Genomic DNA, 22,837 nt, shown 5'->3' with positions numbered 1-22,837 from the left:
GAGTAGGCCATTCGGCCCCTCGAGCCTGCTCTGCCATTCAGTAAGATCATGGCTGATCTACTATCTCAACTCCACTTTCCTGCACTATCCCCATGAGGGAATGTTGTGGAGTGATGTAATTGAGCTGTTTAAAATGATGGATTCGATGGGGTAGATACAGAGAAACTATTTCCTCTGGTGGGGGAATTCACAACAAGATGGCGTAATCTTAAAATTAGAGCTCGGCCATTTAGGAGTGAAATCAGGAAGCACTTTTTCACACGGGAGTGGAAATCGGGAACTCACTACTGCAAAAAGCTATTGAGGCTAGGTCAATTAAAATTTTCAAGGCTGAGAATTATTTTAGGTAAGAGTATCGAGGGATATGGAGAAAAGGTAGGTAAATGGAGTTGAGGTACAGAGCAGCCATGATTTAATTGAATGGAGAAACAGACTCAAGGGGCTCAATTGCCTACTCCTGTTTCTATGCACCCTTCAAAGGAGCTGGATAAAGACAGTAGGCTCAATTTTTAAATCCAGGGCAAAGCCAGTCGTGTGCCTGTCTGGGAGCGGGAACAGGTAGGCCCAGCTGATTTTAATGGCCGAGCTTTATTAACATGCTACTTGCTGACTTCGCAACCAAAAAGACCAGGAAGACCATTGCTGGGGACCCACAGGAACGGTTCGCAGCACAAAGTGTTCCATGAAGGGAATCCCAACCAGGGCAGGGGAGGCCCAGGGCACTCCTGCTCATTCTGGTCCACAAGGAAACAAAAGGATTTAAAAAACTTACCATGCTATGCCTCTTCTAGCCCTGGCTCCTGCTTATGGCACATTTGGTCTGGCGAGGAAACCGTCACTGCTCCTCCATTCAGGCCTCCGGTTTAATAGCAGCTTTAGGCCCCAATGACGTAATTGGAGCCCAATCTGCATATTTAAAATTTGACGAAGGCTCATCGACCTGAAACGTTAACTCTGTTTCTCTCTCCACAGATGCTGCCTGACCTGAGTATTTCCAGCATTTTCTGTTTTTTTTGTTTCAGATTTCCAGCATCTGCAGTATTTTGCTTTTGTATTTACTATTGTAGTTAGCCAGTCAGGGTGGAAAGGGCTGGGTAAATCCCCCACTCCATTTTAACTACCCCCTGCCCCCGGCCTGGTTTCTGCTAGGCGGAAGCAGTTAAAATTGACCCCACATGAGATATGACCTGGTAAGTGTAGTATTCTTGGGAGGAACAGGTGACTTTGGACCTGTGGTTCCCATTTGGAGTTTTCCTCACCTGGGCCTTCTGGCCCTGTCATAGACTAATTGATAGAGATTGATTGCCATGATTAATCAACGACTCCATTAGCGTTGTATCATTCGACTACTAGGATGGTAGATGATGAACTAGTTGGATCTTGATTTTTTTTCATCTACATTCCTAAATCAAGTGCTCTGGGGAATATGATGGTTCCTGAGCTGCTGAGGCCATGGGAGTATCATAAACTTTGCTGAACCTTTTCTGGAATATCCAAGTGTGTTGGGTAGAGTCATATGATTGGTGAGTTGAATAGCTTTTTTGCATTTCATACTTTATGTTCTTAAACCCACTATGCCTCTGAATCCTGAAATCATGAAACAACAAAGATAAGACTGAGCAAAAGCAAAATACTGTAGAAGCTGGAAATCTGAAATAGAAACAGAAAACGTTAGAAATACTCAGCAGGCCAGGCAGCATCTGTAGAGAGAGAAACCGAGTTAATGTTTCAGGTCGTTGACCTTTCATCAGAACTGGCAAAAGTTAGAGATGTAACAGACTTTAAGCAAGTACAGAGGCAGGAAAACGGGGGGGCGGTGGGGTAAGAACAAAAGGGAAGGTCTGTGATAGGGTGGAATGCAGGAGTGATTAAATAACAAAAGAGATGATGGTGCAAGGCAAAAGGGAATGGTAATGGGACAAGTAAAGAAACAAAAGATGGTTGTGATCTGAAATTGTTGAACTCAATGTTGAGTCTGGAAGGCTGTAAAGTGCCTAATCAGAAGATGCGGTGCTGTTCCGTGAGCTTTTGTTGAGCTTTATTAGAACAGTGGCCAGGATTTTGCTCACCTGGGCGGGGCCGGTGTCGGGTCGCGGCCCCGCTGCTGGCTCCATCCTGCTCTGGAAAATGAATTTACATTGACGGGGCTTGTTACGCCCACCTAGCGCGTTATCCACCCCAATGAGAAGGAACGGGCCTGATGACGTCATTCATGACACGTTTGAGCCGGTTTCCTTAAAGGAACCATGGCCACCCTACATTTGACATTTGTGCTGCCCATGTTCTACAGCATTGGAATGCTGCAAACACTGACAATCACTGCACAGAGGTGCAGGGCTGCACCAAGGTTCTTCCATGACTCCCTCTGTATGCTTATGGAGGGAGACACAGCACGCACGGAGGTCCTCTTCCCTTCCCATGGGCGGAAGAGACCTCCCCAGGAGACCAACACAGCCTGGTTGCACATTGCACAGGAAGTCATAAGCAGGGATGTCATCAGGAGGACCAGGCTGCAGTGGCGCAAACCTTTCAATGATCTCAGTAGATCATGAAACGTTAGTACAAAGCCACACTTCATCCTGCTGTGTCTCTCATCACATCCCCATCACACTGCCTTCCCTACCCTACTCCTGCACATCCCCATCTCGCACCAACTTACCTTGCACCTCCACCATCTCTATCTACATTATCACATCCCCATCTCACTAGCCATCCCTCACACTCACCCTCATCCTAGTGCAATCATGCCAACTAACAACACACAATGGTAGCCACTTGGGTGTTTTATCCAATGTTCATGTAAAGTTTCTGTTAACGTGGTGTCAAACATTGAAATCTTTATTTTTGACACTTCCATTCTTGGACAGATTTGTGTGCACCTTTGGAAGTGGCTTAGTGAGTTGTAGTGAATGGTGAGACATAACGGTACCCCCCACAATGGTGATGATTGTGAAAGGAATGGCTTGGGAATTATAGGGATGATTTATGGTGTTGGTGTGGGATGGTGCCAACCTGGTGCATCATGTGGCAGCCAGGGTGTACATCGTCAAGTGAAGTAAACCTGGGCATAATGAGACCATCACTGGCCTCAGTGTGGTCGGGTGCTGATGACCTCTGTCCTGTGCAGCATCAGTTGATTGCGGAGAAGGTTGTTGTTGGTGCTGCTGGTGTGCCTGGTGCTGCTGGTGTTGGGGCTGATTGTGGTTGGATTCTGAGGACCAAGATGAGACAGTATAAAGGGCACCCATGTTGATGTCATAGATGGCAGGTGAAGTGATGACAGAAGCATTCTGTCAGTAGTGAGAGGTTGTTCCAATGAGGTGATACTGGATGGAGAGTGGAAAGCCTGCAGAATCTGTGCTGGAAATGGACTGAGAAACAACTCGTGGCTGAGGAAAGTGATGATCTGTTAGGCGGGAGCTTTTACTGTACAATTGAAGCTGTCAAGCAATCAGCTGGAGCAATGGCCACTGAACTCATGCCTCAGGTTGACAGCCGTGGTCCCCAAACAGTGTGGTTCCCGTGGCCATGCAGTTAAAGTCAAAAAATAAGTTTAAAAAGCCTGTTAAGCATCTGTCAACTAGATGCTAATAATTTCAATTGGGTCCCCTGCCGCTGCCGGTTGGGTCTGCTCAGCGTTGACAGACCTGACATTGGGAAAGGCGTATTGCGGCGGGTTTCTGACCCGCTGTCAAAACAAAACATTTTCCCACCCGACCCGCCACCGATCCCACCCACTAACCCCCTGCAAAATCTCGGCCAGTGTAGGAGGCCAAGGACAAAGTGGGAGTGGGACAGAGAATTAAAATGGCAAGTGAACGGAGGTGTTCAGCAAAGCGATCACCCAATCTACATTTGGTCGTCTCAGTGTAGAAGAGACCACATTGTGAGCAACGAATACAGTGTACTAAACTGAAAGAAGTACAAGTAAATCGCCGTCTCACCTGGAAGGAGTGTTTGGGGCCCTGGATGGTGGGAAGGGAGGAGGTAAAAGGGCAGATGTTGCATTTCCTGTACTTGCAAAGGAAGGTGCCATAGGAAAGGGAGTGGGTGTTGGGGGTGATTGAAGATTGGACCAGGGTGGCGCGGAGGGAAGACTAAGGCCTCTGCCATGATGGGACAGACTCTATGTAATGGGTGATGACAACATGATGCTCTTCCTGACGGGCAGACCCCAGGTGCTGAAAATAGGCAGTAACACCTCCTCAACCCTGATCCTGAACACGGGAGCTCCCCAGGGTTGTGTGCTCAGCCCCCTTCTGTACTCCCTGTTTACTCACAATTGCACAACTCCAACTCCATCATCAAGTTTGCTGATGACACTACCGTTGTAGGCCTGATCACAGATGACGACGAGACAGGCTACAGGGAGAAGGTAAGAGCTCTAGCAGAATGGTGCAAGTACAACAACCTCCTTCAACATCAGCAAAACAAAGGAGATGATCGTGGACTACAGGAAGCGGCAGGGGGAGGGACACACCCCAATCTACATCGAAGGGGCTGAGGTGGAGAGGGTCAGCAGCTTCAAATTCCTGGGTGTATTCATTACGGAGGACTTAACGTGGTCACATCACATCAACGTCGTAACGAAGAAGGCATGCCAACGCCTGTTCTTCCTCAGGAGACTGAAGAAATTTGGAATGGCCCCCCAGATTCTCACCAACTTCTACCGGTGCACCATCGAGAGTATCCTGTCCGGCTGCATCGCTACCTGGTATGGCAACTGCACCGCCACAGACCGCAAGGCTCTACAGATGGTGGTGAAAGCTGCACAACATACTATAGGAATTAAACTACCTGCTGTCCAGGATATCTACCCCGAGGTGTGCCGGGGGAAGGCCCTGAGAATCATTAAAGACGCGAGCCACCCCAGCCACAACCTCTTCGCCCTGCTCCCGTCCGGTAAGAGATACCGAAGCATACGGTCTCGTACCAGCAGGTTTCAAAACAGCTTCTATCCCCAGGCCATAAGACTCCTGAATGTATAATTTATTATTATTTATTACTGTTATTTTATTTATTACTGTATTTCTATTAATATTTTATCATTGTTATGCCATATTTATTCCAATGTTGGGAGGACTCATAAAAATCAACATTTCATTGTGCAGTACACACGTCTGCTGCATATATGACAAATAAAATTTAATTGAATTGAATTATATGGAGCAGAAAAGAGAAGACTGAGATAATTCTATATGAAAAAAACTCTAAAGTGACAGGTATCTAGTGTTATTTGTGTAAGCAATCTATCTATATGGAGCATAATAAGTGAAGAAACATGGGTTGATGTCGTGGGTCTGCACTCCATAATAAGTGGCACTCCAGCATATGGATTAAACACAAGCGGCTAGAAATTTGTTTGCCCTTGAAAACGGGCATGGGGATCGCAGGCTCCAAAGTTCTCGGATGCAGCACTGGAGGCCTTGGTGCAGGAGGTGGACAGAAGGAGAGAGGTCCTGTTTCTACAGGGGGCCAGGAGGCCCTCCTGGCAAATGCGGAAAAGTCAATGGGAGCAGATACCTTTTGTGGTCAATGCCAGCAGTATAGCCCTGAGGATGCAGTGCAAGAAGAAGTTTAATGACCTCACACGAGTGGTCAAGGTCAGTGAATTCAGCTTCAAATGCCATATCCCACCATCTGCACCATTAGCCTCACACACTGCTCAATGTACCACACCCCCATCACTCACCTACCAACAATCTCCACCAAACACGACTCACACAACACATTCATAGCTTCACCTCACCCTCACACACTTACCACTGCTGCAAGCCTCCCACCCACATCTCACAGCTTGCACACAGTCAGTTATTCAGCCATGACAGGCACATCACCCAAACACATTGCACCGCACTCACTGACACACTTCCCTCTCTCTTGAAGGACAAGGTGGCTCACAACCAGAGGCAGCAGGACTTAACCAGCGGGGGGAAGGTGCACCTGCATAACCTTACCCCGATGCAGGAGACGGTGCTGGCCATTATTGGGAGGGCCATCGCTGAGCCCGTGGCCAGCGGCGGGGCTGAAACAATACAAGGTGACGGTATCCTCATATGTAATCCTCCGTCTCATGTCCCACTTCCCCCACATCCCACTATCTCTTCTGATTTACAAGCTGCAGATGGTGTAAGCATGCACCTCTTGATTCCCGCTCCCCTCACCACAACCTTACTCTTGTTCCTTTCTCCTTTCAGATAGCCAAGAACTGACACCTGGCCAGGTACTGGTAGAGAGGCAAAAAATTGAAGAGCACCAAGGCACTGATGATGAAGACACAGCACTGTCACTCAATTTCAAACTCAGCCAACAGCTCGGGTACTGACATTCCACATACTTTAAAGGATAGGTTAGAAGCGGGATCTGCACATGGTGAGTCACCAGGCACAAGTGGCCTGTAGCCAGGACAGGGGGAAAGGGTAGTGCAGGTACAAGCTTCCCCGGAGGGCGAGGTCGCACATGAGTTCTGCTGCACAGGGCTCAGATGAGGACTTTGATGGGGCGGCCTACAGAAGAACGCTGTTGGGTATGCACAATGAAATGCTTGGTGCTTTGGCAGGCCAGCCAGAAAGCCTGAGAGCAATGTCAAGGAGCATGGAGGAGTCCGGCAGCAACCTTGCATAGGGCTTTGGGCAGAGCTTGGAGCCCATCCTTTCCAGCATGGAAGTGATGGGCAACTCCATGAGCACACTTGTAACCCAACCCTGATGCAGCCTCTGATGGCCGATGTCTCAGCTTCCATTGCAGAACAAGCAGAAGCCACCCAATGCCTGAGTGCTGCAGTGGAAGCTCAGATTTCTGCCATCGTGGCTGAGTTTACCAGTGTGGAAAGGGTGTTGCAGCAGTCCAGCAATCCGTCCTCCAACAGATTACTAGGATTGCTGAGGCGCCACCCAGGGGGAAGTGGCAGTGGCTCCGTGGAGCACAAACCTGCTGTTCTCTCTCAGAATGACAGCATTCATCCTCCCATTGCTGCCACTCCACCAGTGCCCTTGCTGCTGCCTGTCAGCCATCCAGCCCAGACTGCTGCTGCTCTTGCTGAGGTGGTGCAGTCTACAGCCGGGCCTTCTAAGCCCAGAGCTGCTCGAATTCGTCCTGCAAGGCCATCTGCAGTTTCCGCCACTTAAAGTCAGCAGCCTTCCACCAACCTTGCTGATTTGACGCCAGCGCTGCCATTTCTGTCATCAACGCTGGAGCTAACGCCCTCTCTTAACCTCGCACAGCTGAACATGCGTTCAGCAGCAGCAAGGACGCCCCACCAGCGATATTTACAGGGATCAGCAACCACTCTCGGGTTAGTTACTGATTAATTTCTATTGGCTCTGTGTAAGTTTGTGGAAGTGTTTGGTGCTTTCCAGAGTTGTTTAAAGTTGGTCAGCTGACAGGGAGTGGTGCTGCAAGTGGAGAAGGCCTTGGTGCTGACTTCAAGGTTGTGGTCAGACCACTTGCTTCCAGTCATGGGCGCTCTAGTTGTCATCCCCCTTGGCCTGCAGCACGACAGGGAGATGGAGCAGAGCCAGCGCAGATGACAAGCTGCTTGCAGAGGGAGGAGGAGGAGAGGGGGGAGGAAGAGGAGGAGCAGGAGGAAGGGAGGAGGCAACCAGCAAATCCTGTCTCCGGCCAGGCAGACTGTGATTGCCTAATTCAACTATGGTTCCACAGAACACAACCCCAAATCCCCATTGTACAATGGTCACACACCTTCCTATCCCTCTGTTCCGGACCATCACAGCGCCCTCTTGGCCACAATGTTGAAATAAAACCCACCACCAAAGAAACATTCCAAACCAACTTTATACATCAATCCCTCCAATATTACATTAACAAAGTCAACTAATCACCCTTGTGCGTTCCCTCAGTGCCTGTCTTCCATGTGCCTTTGCCTGTCCTAGTGCTGCAACGAAGTGTGCGCGCGTGACATGGATGCCATTTTTGACACAAAACGGCGCCCATAATGCTGAGAAATAAGGCACTGCAGAGCCGAATTTCTAGCCCAGATTTTGGACTTAGTAGGAAACTATGCCTTTGTGTCACCAGTAAATGATGAGAGTTCCATTAGTACAGGGAAACAATTCTATTAACTTTATTGCTGCAGAGCCTACTTTCTGATACTGGAGGGAGTTTGCACTGCTCACTTGGAACCTCGATGACAGAATTCAATACTATGACAGTGCAACGTCAATTATATAGAATTCCACTGGCAACACTCTTCCTGATTCCTCTCCTTGGTGATGGCACTTTGAAATCCTGCGCCATCACTAACAGGAATAAAATAAAGATCAACCTCCATATTGAGTTGACATTTGCAACTGAGAGGAAATCATCTGGGGCCGCTGACTAAGAAATTTGCATCCTTATGCAATCATTTTATTTAGGTGGTCCTCTTCCACACGGTTGTATACAAGATCTCACCCTGGACCACATTCTTAGCTTCATATACAAAGGAGGCAGCAGAGATGGCTTACAATGGCAGCAAAATAATATGCAAATGTTCAAACTTAATGGCGCCAAACAGCGATGGTTAGAGAACACTCTATGCGAAGCCTAAATATCTTTTTGATTGCACCAGGAGATTGAGAGCATCGCTAAATAAATTTCCCAAACCTGTAGAGCCCTGTCGGAAATGTTGCTAAACATTTATTTTGTTACTTATTACTATTTTAATTCAGATAAAACCTCATAATTGGCAGGCACGCGAGAAGATTGAACCCCATCTCCCTCCTGCCCCAGTGTGATTCTGTTATATATTGTTTCTCCTATTGTGATTCCAGTTTATCAATATGATTAATCAGTGATTCTAGTCTCACTTGGTCTTTCTGTCAAATTAAAGGCAGTTATATATCTCTCTGGCCATTTGAGTTTGCTGATATATGACAAGGCTACAGTCACTGTCAGAGAGCAGAGCATTGCAAATGTTTTATACGGAAAAATCTGGACATAGTAACTATCCTGGAAATAACCTCCAGGATAACGGATCACAGCTGGAAAATGAAAAAGAGGTTCACCTCCAGTAATCCTGAGCAATGCCCCTGTCAGAACTCCAGTGACAAATCCAAGTCTATTCACACATGGAACATACAGAACACAAACAAGCTGTGGGAAAAGGACAACATACACAATGTCAGCACTTAATGCATAAAGGCCATAGATAGTGCTGGTAAAGAGAGCAAGGAGAGTGGCAAATACTGCCACTACCAGGACTGTAGTTTTCATCACGTACAGGAGTTCTTTCTCTGATGCCTGAAAATAGAAAGAAAAAACAGGATGAACTACGAGAAACAGAATTCTGTGAAAATAACGAAGTCATTCCAAAGGCAAATACATTGAGCGTGGAACTTTCAAACCAACTGAGAATACCTCGGTATCGCCTACACGATAAATCCTGAATGTTGAACATCGAGGTTAGAAAAGCAGGTTGGGTGTCTGGGCAAAAATATCTGTCCAGAGCCTTTTTGCAAAAAGATCATTTGGAAATTCTCATTAATACATAACTATTGTTCAACAGAGTTCTACTTTGTGGTGTGGCACCAACAGAACAGGATAAACCAATGAAAAATATACTTGCTGCAAAATGTGATGAGATATGGTTAAAATTGAGAACAGTGGAAGACTGTGACACATATGCCAATAAAATATCATCTCTCACAAAGCATTAACACTTATGACAATGTTATGAGACCATCTTGTGCGCTTGGCTCATTGCAGCCCCCCAAAAAACTATTAATAAGGCCATGGTCCTGCGCTCCAGACGGTGAGTATCCATTTAATATCGGAGCTGCCTGGATGACATGATTGCCATGATGGTTGCGTTCTTTTAAAACAGACTCATACTTTGTAATAGTTGCCAATAGTTGCACCAATTTCAGTCCTCCTTTGCTGTTTTGCTGTATTTCCAAAATATGTTAAAGCTGCACCCCTGCTGGGGTATGTGGCGGTTTCCTGGGATACAGTCATTATATGCTGCTTATACAGGTCCAGGTATCTCTCTGGATAGTCTCTATTTACAGATTCTGGAAGAGGATCAGAGGAGGCTTGCAAGACAGGTGTGTTTGCACCTGAGACAATCAATTAGCACCTGCCCTCACATCACCATTCCTGCATAGCCCAAGAAAACTGTATGTGAAGACTACTATTTCCCAAGGAAGCCATGGCAGAACCTTGCAGTGTCCAGTAGCTAGACCTGGAGACCACTCCCAGGACAGAGACTGCTCTAACCTGCCACCTTGCCTTTTTATGCTCCTGGGCACTTCCAAACCTGCAGTACACAGTTACATCATGCAAGTCACAGCTGAATTGAATCCACTGGGCCAAACATCAACATCAAACTATGGAGCCAAGGCAGGTGGATGGAGTGAAGATACAGATCAGCTATGATTTCATTGTATGGCAGAACAGGCTTGAGGGGCTGAATGGCCTACTTCTGTTCCTATGTCCTTTTCCCATGGGAAACTGGCAGCAATATGGAAGATGCTGCACTTTTACCATCTTGTTGGATTCCCCCAAGTGTAGGGCATGCATGTGTCCTAGCAGGCCCCTACCTCCAATGTTACTCCCTTGAGGAACACTGCAAGATTGCACTCCATGAATGTGCCGTTGGTGCAGTGTGCATGGCATTTACTTCCTAACCATGTACTTATTCTAAGTGCTTCCCCTGTGGCAAGAGGAAGGGAGGTGGATGGCTGTTGGTGTCTGCCTCTAGGAAAGGAAGTGGTCAAGTATCACCTCGTGCTTGGTTAATAATAGCGTTGCAACTATAGGCGCCACAGGTATTGGTGCAGTGGTTGTCTGGGCTTGGAAGCTATCTGACATATTTGCAGTCAACTGAGCAGGGCAGCGGGATGTGGTGTTGCCCTGAGGGACAGCTTCATTGCCTGCGTGAGTTCCTGTGCTCCTGGGCACCCCCTCAGCATAGCCAGGGATCTGTGTGGGAGACTACAATGTAGCAGTGAGGTTGTTGCGGTTTGTATTATGAGTACAAAATAAATGTGAAACAACATAGGAGAAGTGTAAAGTCTCAATAATACACGGACTTCGGGAGAACAGTTTAACAGGTACTTTACTGAACAAGAGGCAGCTTGAAACTGAAACTACAGAAGCCTGCTAGGGCCTTTTATACAGGGGTGGTCACTGCCAGTACTGCAGTCTAAGACCAGTTATTCCCTTAAAGGTACATACACAACAATTCCTCCCCTTTTAGATAAACAGTACATAACATTCATTTAACAACTAAATAATAACTAATTACAATTACAATTTTCTCAGTAATATATACATCAACTGAAATAGTCATTTATAAGTTCAGTCTTTGAGGAGGCTTCCTGATCCGGACTGGATAGCGCCTTTCTCGAGTATCCTGTTCTGGCGGTGGAGTCAATTCTGGCTCATTGTCATTGGTTGGTTCATCAGCTTCCAACACCCCTGCTTCTGAGGTAGATGCAATCTGTACTTCGGGCTCATTACCAGGTGCACATGCTTGTGGTACAGGTTTGGCTTGTTCCTGTGACTCTAGAATCTGGTCAGCATGGCATCTCACGATGCTCTCTCCCATGTCCACTGTGTACATTAGTGGTCCCTGCTGTGTGCATATCGTGCCTGGCTGCCATTTTTCTGTTCGGTAGTCGCGGGCCAAGACTGGTTGCCCTATCTTGAAGCTCCTGGTTGGCTTCTCATTTATGTGCTGGAACTGCTTATCGTCCACATCTCGTCTTATGTTTGGTTTGAGCAAATCCAAGCGACATCTTAGTCTCCGGTTGAAAAACAGTACGGCTGGAGTTTGGTTGGTTACTGCATGTGTCGCATTCCGGTAAGCAAACAGGAAGTTATCCACCTTGTGTTGCAGTGGTATGTTGTCATTATACATTGCCTTTATGGCCTTTTTAAAGGTCTGAACAAACCTCTCAGCCAATCCATTTGTGGCTGGATGATATGGGGCAGATGTGTAATGTTTCACCCCATTATTCTTCAGGAACCTCCGGGAAATCCTCAGACACAAACTGTGGGCCATTGTTGGAACAGATCTGTTCTGGCAACTCATTCCTGGTGAAGATAGTCCTTAGGACTACAATAGTTTTCTCCGTGGTGGTGGAGGACATTTTAATGACCTCTGGCCATTTTGAATGGGCGTCCACAGCGATTAGAAACATTGAGTCCATAAATGGACCAGCGAAATCAATGTGTACCCGTTGCCATGGAGATGAGGGCCACTCCCATGGATGTAGCGGGGCCTGTGGTGGAGCGTTTTGGACCTTCTGGCATCCTGTGCATCTCTTGGTCATATCCTCGATTTCTTTATCAATTCCCGGCCACCACACAAACGCCCTGGCTAGGCTCTTCATTTTTACCCCTCCCAGATGACCCTCGTGAAGCTCATTGAGTACTCTATCTCTCAACTTGGGTGGAATTACCACTCGGGATCCACACATCAAGGTTCCCCGGCACACTGACAGCTGTTCCCTCCTTGGCGAGAATGCTGGCAACAGTGAGCCGCCATATGCTGGCCATCCCTTCACCGTCAAATCATAGACCCGAGAGAGTGTCGGGTCATTTCGGGTTTCCTTCTCAATACTTGCGTTTGTAACAGGCAAACATTCGACTATGGTCACATGGAATATCTCCACAGGGTCCACTGCAGGTGCTTCTTCCGCCGTAGGCAACGGTAGGCGCGACAACCCATCAGCATTTCCATGTTGTTTTGTACCTTTGTACTCTATGTCATACTGATGTGCCCCTAGAAAAAGTGACCATCTTTGCAGCCGTTGCGCCGTCATCACCGGAACGCCCTTCTTTGGGTTAAAAATTGAGACCAGGGGTTGATGATCAGTCAGTAGGGTGAATTTCTGCCCGTGCAGATAGTGATTGAACTTCTTCACCCCCCACACCAGGCTGAGGGCCTCCCTGTCAATCTGGGCGTAGTTACGCTCGGCTGAGGTTAGCGAGCGCGATGCAAAGGCTATTGGCCTCTCTGAACCGTCACGGAATTTGTGTGACAGCACCGCTCCAATGCCGTAAGGTGACGCATCACATGCCAACCAAATCGGTAGTGTTGGGTTGTAGTGGGCCAATACTTCTTTTGAAGTGATTTGGCATTTACATTCCTGAAAGGCACGCTTACACTCATCACTCCATTTCCATGTTACACCAGTTTGAAGGAGGGCGTCCAGTGGGTGCAGAATTGTAGATAAATTCGGCAAGAACTTATGGTAGTAGTTCACCAACCCGAGGAACGACCTCAGTTGCGACACATTTTCTGGTGCTGGAGCCTTGACTACAGCCTCAATCTTGTCCGGCGACTTATGCAACCCTTCCTCATCAATCATGTGGCCACAATAAGAGATTTGTCTCCTGAAGAACTCGCATTTGGGACGGTTGGCTCGTAGCCCATATTCCTGCAATCTCGTGAGCACCTGTTCCAGGTTGGCAAGGTGTTCATTGTCATTTTCGCCCGTAACCAGGATGTCTTCCAAATAACACTGGGTCCCCGGGATCCCTTGCAGGACTTGTTCCATTGCCCTCTGCCACATAGCCGGGGCCGATGCTACCCCAAATACCAGTCGATTGTACTGGTAAAGGCCTTTGTGAGTGTTTATCGTGAGGTATTTCCTAGATGCTTCTTCCACCTCCATTTGTAGATACGCTTGAGCCAGGTCAATCTTTGTAAAACGTTTCCCTCCAGATAGTGAGGCGAAAATATCTTCTATCCACGGAAGCAGATACTGTACTGTGTGCAGGACTGGGTTCACAGTCACCTTGAAGTCCCCACAGATGCGAACCTTCCTTGGCTCCCCAGGCGTGCTGCTCAATGCTTTCTTCATTACAGGAACGATGGGTGTGGCCCACTCGCTCCAGTCCACCTTAGACAGCACCCCTGAACGCTCCAGACTCTCCAGTTCAGCTTCCACAGCTGGGCGTATCACGTATGGCACCGGTCTGGCCTTGAAAAATTTTGGGGTTGCGTTATCCTCAATCTTTATGGTTGCCTTTACTCCTTTTAGAGTCCCAAGTCCTTGTTGGAACACCTCTTCCGCGTCAGATAGAATTTGTGACAGACGTCCAGGTGCGACGTCATCATCTTTTTTGTCAGTCACAGTTAGTGCCAGAATGGAATGCCAATCCAATTGTAGTCTTCGGATCCATTCACATCCCAATAATGGTGGTCCTCCATCTCGTAGTATATACGTGTATAGTTTCTGTGTTTCCTTTCCGTTATATTCAGCTGGCACCCTTATTTTTCCTCTGGGGTAGACCTTTTGCCCCGTGTATGTCTTCAGTACAATGGACGTGTCCTTCAAGGGTATGTGTGAGAATAGCCGCTCATAGTCTCGTCGATTCATGACAGTTAGGGCTGATCCTGTGTCCAATTCCATCTTCACTGGGGACCCTGCTATCCTGAGGGTGACCCAAATGGTTCGGTGATCTTCTTTTGCGATCACGTTGTGTAGCTTTAAACAACTTAGTCGCCTGCTCCCGGAGTCCTTATCACTCTCCTGATCTTCTGAACTACTATCTGTCAGTTTCTTTACTTTCCTGTACTGTTCCTTAGTAGTTCTTGTCGTGTTGGTCTTCTTTCCCCACCTGCAGACTCTTGCTATATGTCCCATCTTCCCGCATTGCCTGCATATTTTGTCTTTAAACCAGCAGTCCTTCTGCTCATGGGTTGTTCTGCCGCAGCGATAGCACTTTTTGGCTCCATACACCATTTCGTTAGCGCTGTATTCTTGTGGTTTCTGTTGTATTTCCGCAGCTCCCCGTGCTGCTGCTTCGTAGGATACTGCCACGCTGAAAGCCTGTTCTAGCATCAGGTCCTTTTTTGAAAGTAGTCGTTTCTGGGTTCCTTCACTCTGGAGCCCGCAGACAAACTTATCCCGTAAGGTGTCTGCCAGTCCTGCTCCGAACTGGCAGTGCTTCGATAACTTGCGTAGTTCCGTAAGATAGTCAGCATTGCTCTCATCTTTGTGCTGGTTTCTTTTATGGAACTTGAATCTTTCTGCTATCAGCAGTGGTGTAGGTCTTAGGTGTTCCTGTAAGATATGAACAATCTCCTGAAAACTTTTCTCCATTGGTTTCGCTGGGGTAATTAAATTCCGCAATAGGCCGTACGTATTCGCACCCATCAGATTTAATAATACCGATGCCCTCTTTCCATCGGCCACCTCATTTGCCTTGCAGTACACTTCGATTCTTTCTACATACGTGGTCCAGTCTTCTACCTCGTTGTCGAAAGCAGTGATACTGCCACTTTTCGGCATCTTGGGCGATTTAAAATGGCGTCTCCCGCGCTTTTGCTTCTTCCCCAGTGGAATAAAATGGCGCCTCCCGAGCTTTTGCTTCTTCCCCTTACTGCCACGCTGCTCCTAGCGTTCCACGGGGTAATGGCGGCGACCCGCAGCTTCGGCGCGTCGCGCTTTCCTTCCCCCCCCGTTTAGTTTCTCTCCGCTGTCCGGTTCTCGAGCACCGACCGCGCCTTGTGCGCTCCACCCTCTCTTGTTTTCTTTTCCCGGTGACACTGCGTGGCCCGATTTGCAGAGCCGCTCGATCGAGCTTGAGCCCGCCGCAGTCCGGAAGGGTCAGCGCGCTACCTGCTACCAGCACGATTCGCTGGAACCACAGTCTCTCCCGCAATTCTCCAAACACCGATGGATTCTTTGGGCGGTTGCCCTCGGTCGACGCCCGTTGCTCAGACCATGACCTTCCAGGACCTTCCTTTCAGGCGAGATCCCCGTGAGATGATGCCACACTGCAGGTGAGTTCGAAGTTACTCGTCGCCACTGTAAAGTCCGCGCCTCAATAATACACGGACTTCGGGAGAACAGTTTAACAGGTACTTTACTGAACAAGAGGCAGCTTGAAACTGAAACTACAGAAGCCTGCTAGGGCCTTTTATACAGGGGTGGTCACTGCCGGTACTGCAGTCTAAGACCAGTTATTCCCTTAAAGGTACATACACAACAAGAAGCATATGGGAGTTTATAGAAAATACCCTTAAACCATTAGCACAAGGTGCAGCAATAATGCAAAAGGCAAATTGGTATTAGGCCGTATAGCCATGCACTTCCCTGCTGCACTGTTACACAAATTCTGGTTTACTGGTAAGTGCAGCATAACAATACAAAATACAAATGCGGTTAGGTTTTCGTCTGTACCACCTGAATGTGAATTATCACCTGGCAGTGCACAGAATGTAAAATTAGGTGGGGCTGATTCCCACTCAAAACAGATCTTGTGCAATTTTCCCTCCATTTAATTTAATAGAAGGAAAATCAGCTGAGCTCTGTGCGATCTTCCAAGCCCAGTTTGCCTCCCTGCACTCCACCCAGGCGACAATTCATGCCCAGGAGGTACAGATGAAAATCAAAGCCATTGGGCTGGATTTTCATTGAGAAGTCGGGTAGGAGGCGGGACTACAACCTTTGGGGTTGTAGTCCCGCCTCCATCGAGTTGTAGCCAACCCACGCGATTTTGACTTGATTGACCTTGTTGAGCCTGCCCAGCGGGCTCAGCAGACCAATTAGGGGCCACCTGGCAACAGGTGACATCACAGATTGATATTTCATCTGTCAAGACCTTTTGACATGAAATTTCAGCGTTTCACAGCTGTTTGCTGACAATCTGTACTCCAGGTTAATTCCTTCCTCTCAGGATGATTTAGAGATCTCCCCGGAACAGAAAGATGAATGCTGCAATTTTTGACAGCTCGCAGCCATTCTGCTTTCTGTGCCAGTGAGATGAGGGACTCCCGAGACCTGAAGGAAGGAAGGCAGTAAAGGTAAGTAAAGGTATTATAGTGATCTGGGTTGTTATGGTTGGGGTTGTCCACCGGGTGGTGCTGTAGCCAATGCTGCTGCTAAGGTCAGGGGTTTCGCTTCCTGTATAGGTCAGCACAAGGTGGAATGCCAGGATGCTGATGCAGGCTGTCTGTAAATGTGTTTCCCGTTTGTTAATAAAATACTCGAGTTAATTCTAACATCTAGCCTCTTTGAGTTCCTTGTTCCACTTTCTGGATTTATCACAGGTATATAAAACTTCTTTAAACACTTTACACACACCAAACACACTTAGCTTTGCACTCATGCACCCATCACTCACCTGAACACCGGACATCTCGACCCCTCCAAGCCCACTCCCGACGGTCCGCCTCCTCTAACTTGGCGTGGTTTGGAGCCGTCGGGAATCCCACACTTCAATATTAAAAATAGGGATTAGGCTAAAAACTGCCTGTTAACTACCTGTTAACAGGCAGTTAATTGGCACTAATCCCCTTCCCGCCTCGGGGAGGCGGGTCCCAGTGCGGGCTGGGTACCCGCCTCCTTTGAAACTGGCATGGAGGCGGGTTGGGGGCAGGATGGGTTCGGGACCCCCGATTTCGGGATTTTAACCCCCCGCACGCCTCCAATCCCGCCTCCACGGCCTAATGAAAATCATGCCCATTATGTCTAGTATAAAGGATTCGCGCAACTTTCAAAGTGGTGTCTGTACTGAAGTGGGTTTAGTAGACTGATTCTTTCCTATATCTTTAGGTGTTTTATAATTTGTGATATGTCTTTAGTATTCACCTCTGATATCATTCATGACTCTGGCAATTGCCTTATACAAACACAACTCTTAAAGTTACCTGTGGTCTGAGAATCTTTCGGTAGATATTATGGGTGAACATAGAACTTGATGAAAGAAGAGACGAGTCAGTTGAGGACATGACAGCAGCTGCGATGGCACCAACTCCAAGTATAGAAATATAAGGAGGACACAAATATCGAAGAACTATTGGCAGGATCATGGCAGCTTCATTTTTTTCATAAGGTGATGGGGAACCATAAGAAGTCTGATTCCAGTCTGAAAATAGAGTAAGACCTGTATCAGATTTTAACACTCAAAATCGTAAGATTGGCTGCACTGAGCAATCACCATTTGTGCAGTCAGGTTAAAATTGGCTGCACTGAGCAATCACCATTTGTGCAGTCAGGTTAAAATTGGCTGCACTGAGCAATCACCGTTTGTGCAGTCAGGTTAAGATTGGCTGCACTGAGCAATCACCATTTGTGCAGTCAGGTTAAAATTGGCTGCACTGAGCAATCATCATTTGTGCAGTCAGGTTAAAATTGGCTGCACTGAGCAATCACCATTTGTGCAGTCAGGTTAAAATTGGCTGCACTGAGCAATCATCATTTGTGCAGTCAGGTTAAAATTGGCTGCACTGAGCAATCACCGTTTGTGCAGTCAGGTTAAGATTGGCTGCACTGAGCAATCACCATTTGTGCAGTCAGGTTAACATTGGCTGCACTGAGCAATCACCGTTTGTGCAGTCAGGTTAAGTGCAGCAGCCCCACTTACATAGCTGGGCATAAACTATGCAGCTTTATTCAGATAAAACATATAATTCTAGAATTTACAGCACAGAAGAAGGCCTTTTGGCTTATCCTGTCTGTGCTGGTACTGGTTCTTCAACTGAAACTATGGCCTAGAAATTCCTCTCGGGTGGTGGCACAAAATGGGCGGTATGGGATCGGCCGCCCGTTATACGCAGCGCCTGATAGTCAGTTCCATTGACGTTTAAGCCTATCTTCTCTATCATAGAATCAGAAATTTACAGCACAGAAGGAGGCCATTCAGCCCATTGTGTCCGTGCCGGCCGTCAAAGAGCTATCCAGCCGAATCACTCTTTCCAGCTCTTGGTCTGTAGCCTTGGTTGTAGGTTACAGCACTTTAAGTGCATATCTTTTTAAATGTGATGAGGGTCTCTGCCTCTACCACCCTTTCAGGCAGTGAGTTCCAGACCCCCACCACCCTCTGGGTGAAACATTTCCCCTCAAATCCCCTCTAAACTTCTGACCAATTACTTTAAATCTATGCCTGCTGGTTATTGATCCTTCTGCTAAGGGAAATGGGTCCTTCCTATCCACTCTATCTAGGCCCCTAATAATTTTATACACCTCAATTAAGTCCCCCCTCAGCCTCCTCTGTTCCACAGAAAACAACCCCAGTCTACCCAATCTTTCCTCATAGCTGAAATTCCCCAGCCCAGGCAACATCCTCGTAAATCTCCTCTGCACCCTCTCTAGTGCAATCACATCCTTCCTGTAATGTGGTGACCAGAACTGCACGCAGTATTCTAGCTGTGGCCTAACTAGTGTTTTATACAGTTCAAGCATAACCTCCCTGCTCTTATATTCTATGACTCGGCTAATAAAGGCAAGTATCCCGTATGCCTTCTTAACCACCTTATCTATCTGGCCTGCTACCTTCAGGGATCTGTGGACATGCACTCCAAGGTCCCTCCGATCTTCTGCACTTCAGTGTCCTACCATTTATTGTGTATTCCCTTGCCTTGTTAGCCCTCCCCAAATGCATTACCTCACACTATTCCCACTTCCCTGCCCGTTTCCTGTCTCCTTTTATACTCTTGTGCAAGTGAACCTAATTTTACCAAGCTTATTTAATCCTCTTAATACAACGGCGTAATAGAGATGAGGACAGACAGGAAGCACTACATGCTGGAGGGGAGGATATAATGACTGGGAGGTGGAAGAATGAATCGGTTAGATCTTGGGAGAGAGGCAGGGGGAATTCAGATTACTTGTATAAACTGGCATCCACCTGAATTGAGATAAGTGTGTAGCCCACCCTAAGATGCATCTGGCTTGCATGAGCACTCATTAGGAATGGATAATCCAGTTAATGTATACTGGCAAATGGATATTTGAGTGTGTTGGAGACAATTTCTGATGTTGCGAAGCTGGTGTGGAGACTGCCGCCAGCTGCAAGCTCTTCTGTCAAACCAGCAGCACAAAGTTGGAAAATCTCCCCTAACATATTCACCAACAGGAAGGATCCCAGCTATTGTGAGGAGACGTAAACTCTGGCATCACCACGAGTCACTTTTATACAGATTTAACACTCTTTGAAATGTGCTGGAAGGAAGGTCAGATTTTTATTTTAGTATCAGACTATTGTTTTATGCTAACTGAGGCAAGCTCTTTTTAAAATGTACAGCACAATTTACTGGCCAATGTTGTGACACACGGTAATACATAGGGAGAGACATCTTTACGCTGAGCCGTTTCCTGACTCAGTAATATATTTTATTAACTCTGTACTAACTCTTTCAGTCAGTACAGTTCCTTAAAACAGTTAACCCTGAAAAGTGTACCGAGCCACATAAGGAGATATTAGGGCAGGTGACCAAAAGCTTGGTCAAAAAGGTAGGTTTTAAGGAGCGTCTTAAAGGAGGAGAGAGAGGTGGAGAGGTTTAGGGAGGGAATTCCAGAGTTTACGGCCCAGGCAGCTGAAGGTGGCGGCAATGGTGGAGCAATTAAAATCGGGATGCGCAAGAGGCCGGAATTGGCGGAGCGCAGAGATCTCGGAAGGTTGTGGGGCTGGAGAAGGTTACAGAGGTACGAGGGGCGAGGCCATGGAGGGATTTGAAACCAGGAGGAGAATTTTAAAATCGAGGCATTGCTGGACTGGGAGCCAATGTAGGTCAGCGAGCACAAGGGTGAACGGGACTTGGTGCGAGTTAGGATACAGGCAGCAAAGTTTTGGATGAGCACAAGTTTACAGAGGGTGGTAGGTGGGAGGCCGGCCTGGAGAGCATTGGTAAGTCCTCAGGTAAGTCCTTAAAGAGGACTGGGAGAGAGGAGGCAATCGGGAATGGTGCGATCGGGAGGTGGAGGCCACCAGTAAGGGGGGGGGTACTGGGTGGGTGGGTAGCGGTGGCCGGGAAGCTGGCCGCAGGAGGAGCAGTCCTGCACTTCTCGGCTCCACATTCAGGTGAGTATATTTTAAACACTTACCTTTTTGGTTGCGCTTGCAGTGATCCCTTTAAGGGCCGCCTGTTAGGTCGCATGTGGACCTGGCAACCCAACATTGGAATTGAAGCCTCACATGGACATTAGGCCCCTTGTCCTGATGCCTATTTTTTCGGCTATGTTAATATGGCGGGCGGCACACCTCTGGCTTGTGATGAGCGCGTGTTTCCTACCCATCATATTGGAGGCTTAGGTACGCATTTAGCGCAAGAAAAACAGGGGCGGTGCCATCCAATTTCTAGCCCCTTGTGTCTTTGAATTAAAGATTGCAGGAAAACTCCAAAGAAAATGTACACAAAATATTGCTTCATTCCAGTATGTAAGCTGAGCAGGTAAAGTTGGGTTCTTGTAGGTTGCTAAACCGGCTAACAAGTTGAAACATGATTTTCTGCAATATTCTTTATCTGCTACTACAATGACTTCAACAAACACAATGAACTGTAGAGATTTCACCCCCTCCCCTCCCCCCACACACAAACACACACATCACACACCACACACACACACACACACACACATGCATGCACACACAGATGCACACACACAACACAGGCAGACAGACATATACAGACAGACACAGACAGGCACACACACACATACATGTACACAGACATACACACATACATACAGACAGACACACACAATCATGCAGACACACTTGTAATGATCAGTAACATGTCATTCTAGAATGGTACACTAGGTGGAGCTGTATGTTGCTGTATGTAGGAGCTGTGTGTATCTAAGAGTGGGACTACCCACGATGCACTAGGCTACCCAGAAGGCAGTAGTCAAGATGGATGCCTGCATAGATGCTGTACAAGTCCACATGGCATGAATAAAGTGACTAGCTCAAGCTAGCTGTTCATAATGAAAACGACTAGTTATTAATGAACATAACATGGTACCATGATTGGTAAAATCTGCTGAATATTGTGAAACGCGACATGGAGAATTTGAAGCCACCGGAGGGTTTGAAACTCACGGGGAATGTCGACTGCAATTGGCGGACTTTCAAACAACAATTCGAACTCTACATTGCTGCCATCGGATTCGGTACGAAGCCAGACGCAAGGAAAATAGCATTGCTCCTTATGGTTGCAGGCCCACAGGTGATGGAGGTATTTAATACATTTGTATTTGATCCAGAGCAGGACAGAAAAAAATTGGACGATGTGCTAAAGAAGTTTGATACACATTGTTCTCCCAAAAAGAACTAAACCTATGAGAGGTATGTGTTCTGCTCACGGACACAGCAGCAAAATTAGACTTTTGATAGCTTTATGACCGATCTGAAACTGAAAGCACAGACATGTAATTTCTCTGAACTGAAATCATCTATGATTCGTGACCAGATTGTGTTTGGTATTCATGATAAAAAGGTCAGGGAACGTCTGTTGAGAGAAACCGAACTAACAATGGAAAATGCTGTGAAAATATGCCAAGCCAGTGAGCTAGCTCAGAAGCACGTGAATACTTTCAGTGAAATTAATAATGATGCGACTGTAATGAGTAACTGTGCTGCTGTCGGTGCTGTGTCCTACAAAGGGAAGAAACATGGGCAGAACAGAAATGAAAAGCAATCGGAGGAAGGAATTTTTAATTGTAAACACTGTGGTTAGAAACACCAGTCAAGACAATGCCCAGCATTTGGAAAAATGTGCACAAAATGCCATGGAAAGAATCACTTTGCCAAACAATGCTTTTCAAAAGTAAAAACAAAGAAAGGGCAACAAGTCCAAGTCAATGTGATTGAGGACACTGATTTAAGTGAGACATTTTCTGTAGGAATGGTGTCATGTGATAATATCAAAAAGGATACAGAAAATGTGCAGCCCTCAGGAATGGACAATGCTGAACATAAAGTTAATGCAGTAAAAGAGGACAAATGGATAATGCCACTGCAGGTAAATGGAGCATTAGTTACATTGAAACTAGACACTGGGGCAAAAGCAAACTTAATCAGTATGAGTGACATTAAAAACATGAAAGAAAAGCCCAAAATACAAAAAAAGTCAGTGCTACTGAAGAACTATAATGGA

At 47.0% G+C, this 22,837-nt stretch overlaps 1 protein-coding gene across 1 annotated transcript in view; it reads right to left on the bottom strand.

The window, feature by feature from the left end:
• Positions 1–7,704: 7,704 nt before the first annotated feature.
• LOC147111971 (high-affinity choline transporter 1-like) overlaps positions 7,705–22,837 on the bottom strand; it is a 52,851-nt gene continuing 37,718 nt past the window's right edge. Inside the window, exons 8-9 of the mRNA XM_085998306.1 lie at positions 17,609–17,826; positions 7,705–9,240 (exon numbers count right to left, since the gene is read on the bottom strand). Of these exons, the coding sequence (XP_085854432.1) occupies positions 8,785–9,240; positions 17,609–17,826 (674 nt within the window). The 3' untranslated portion in view covers positions 7,705–8,784. The remainder of the gene's footprint in view (positions 9,241–17,608; positions 17,827–22,837) is intronic.

Source organism: Somniosus microcephalus, chromosome 10, assembly GCF_052327205.1.
Source record: "Somniosus microcephalus isolate GS21.2 chromosome 10, FLI_Smic_1.0, whole genome shotgun sequence".
Classification (NCBI taxonomy): Eukaryota; Metazoa; Chordata; class Chondrichthyes; order Squaliformes; family Somniosidae; genus Somniosus; species Somniosus microcephalus.
This window is presented reverse-complemented; position numbering and strand designations above follow the sequence as displayed.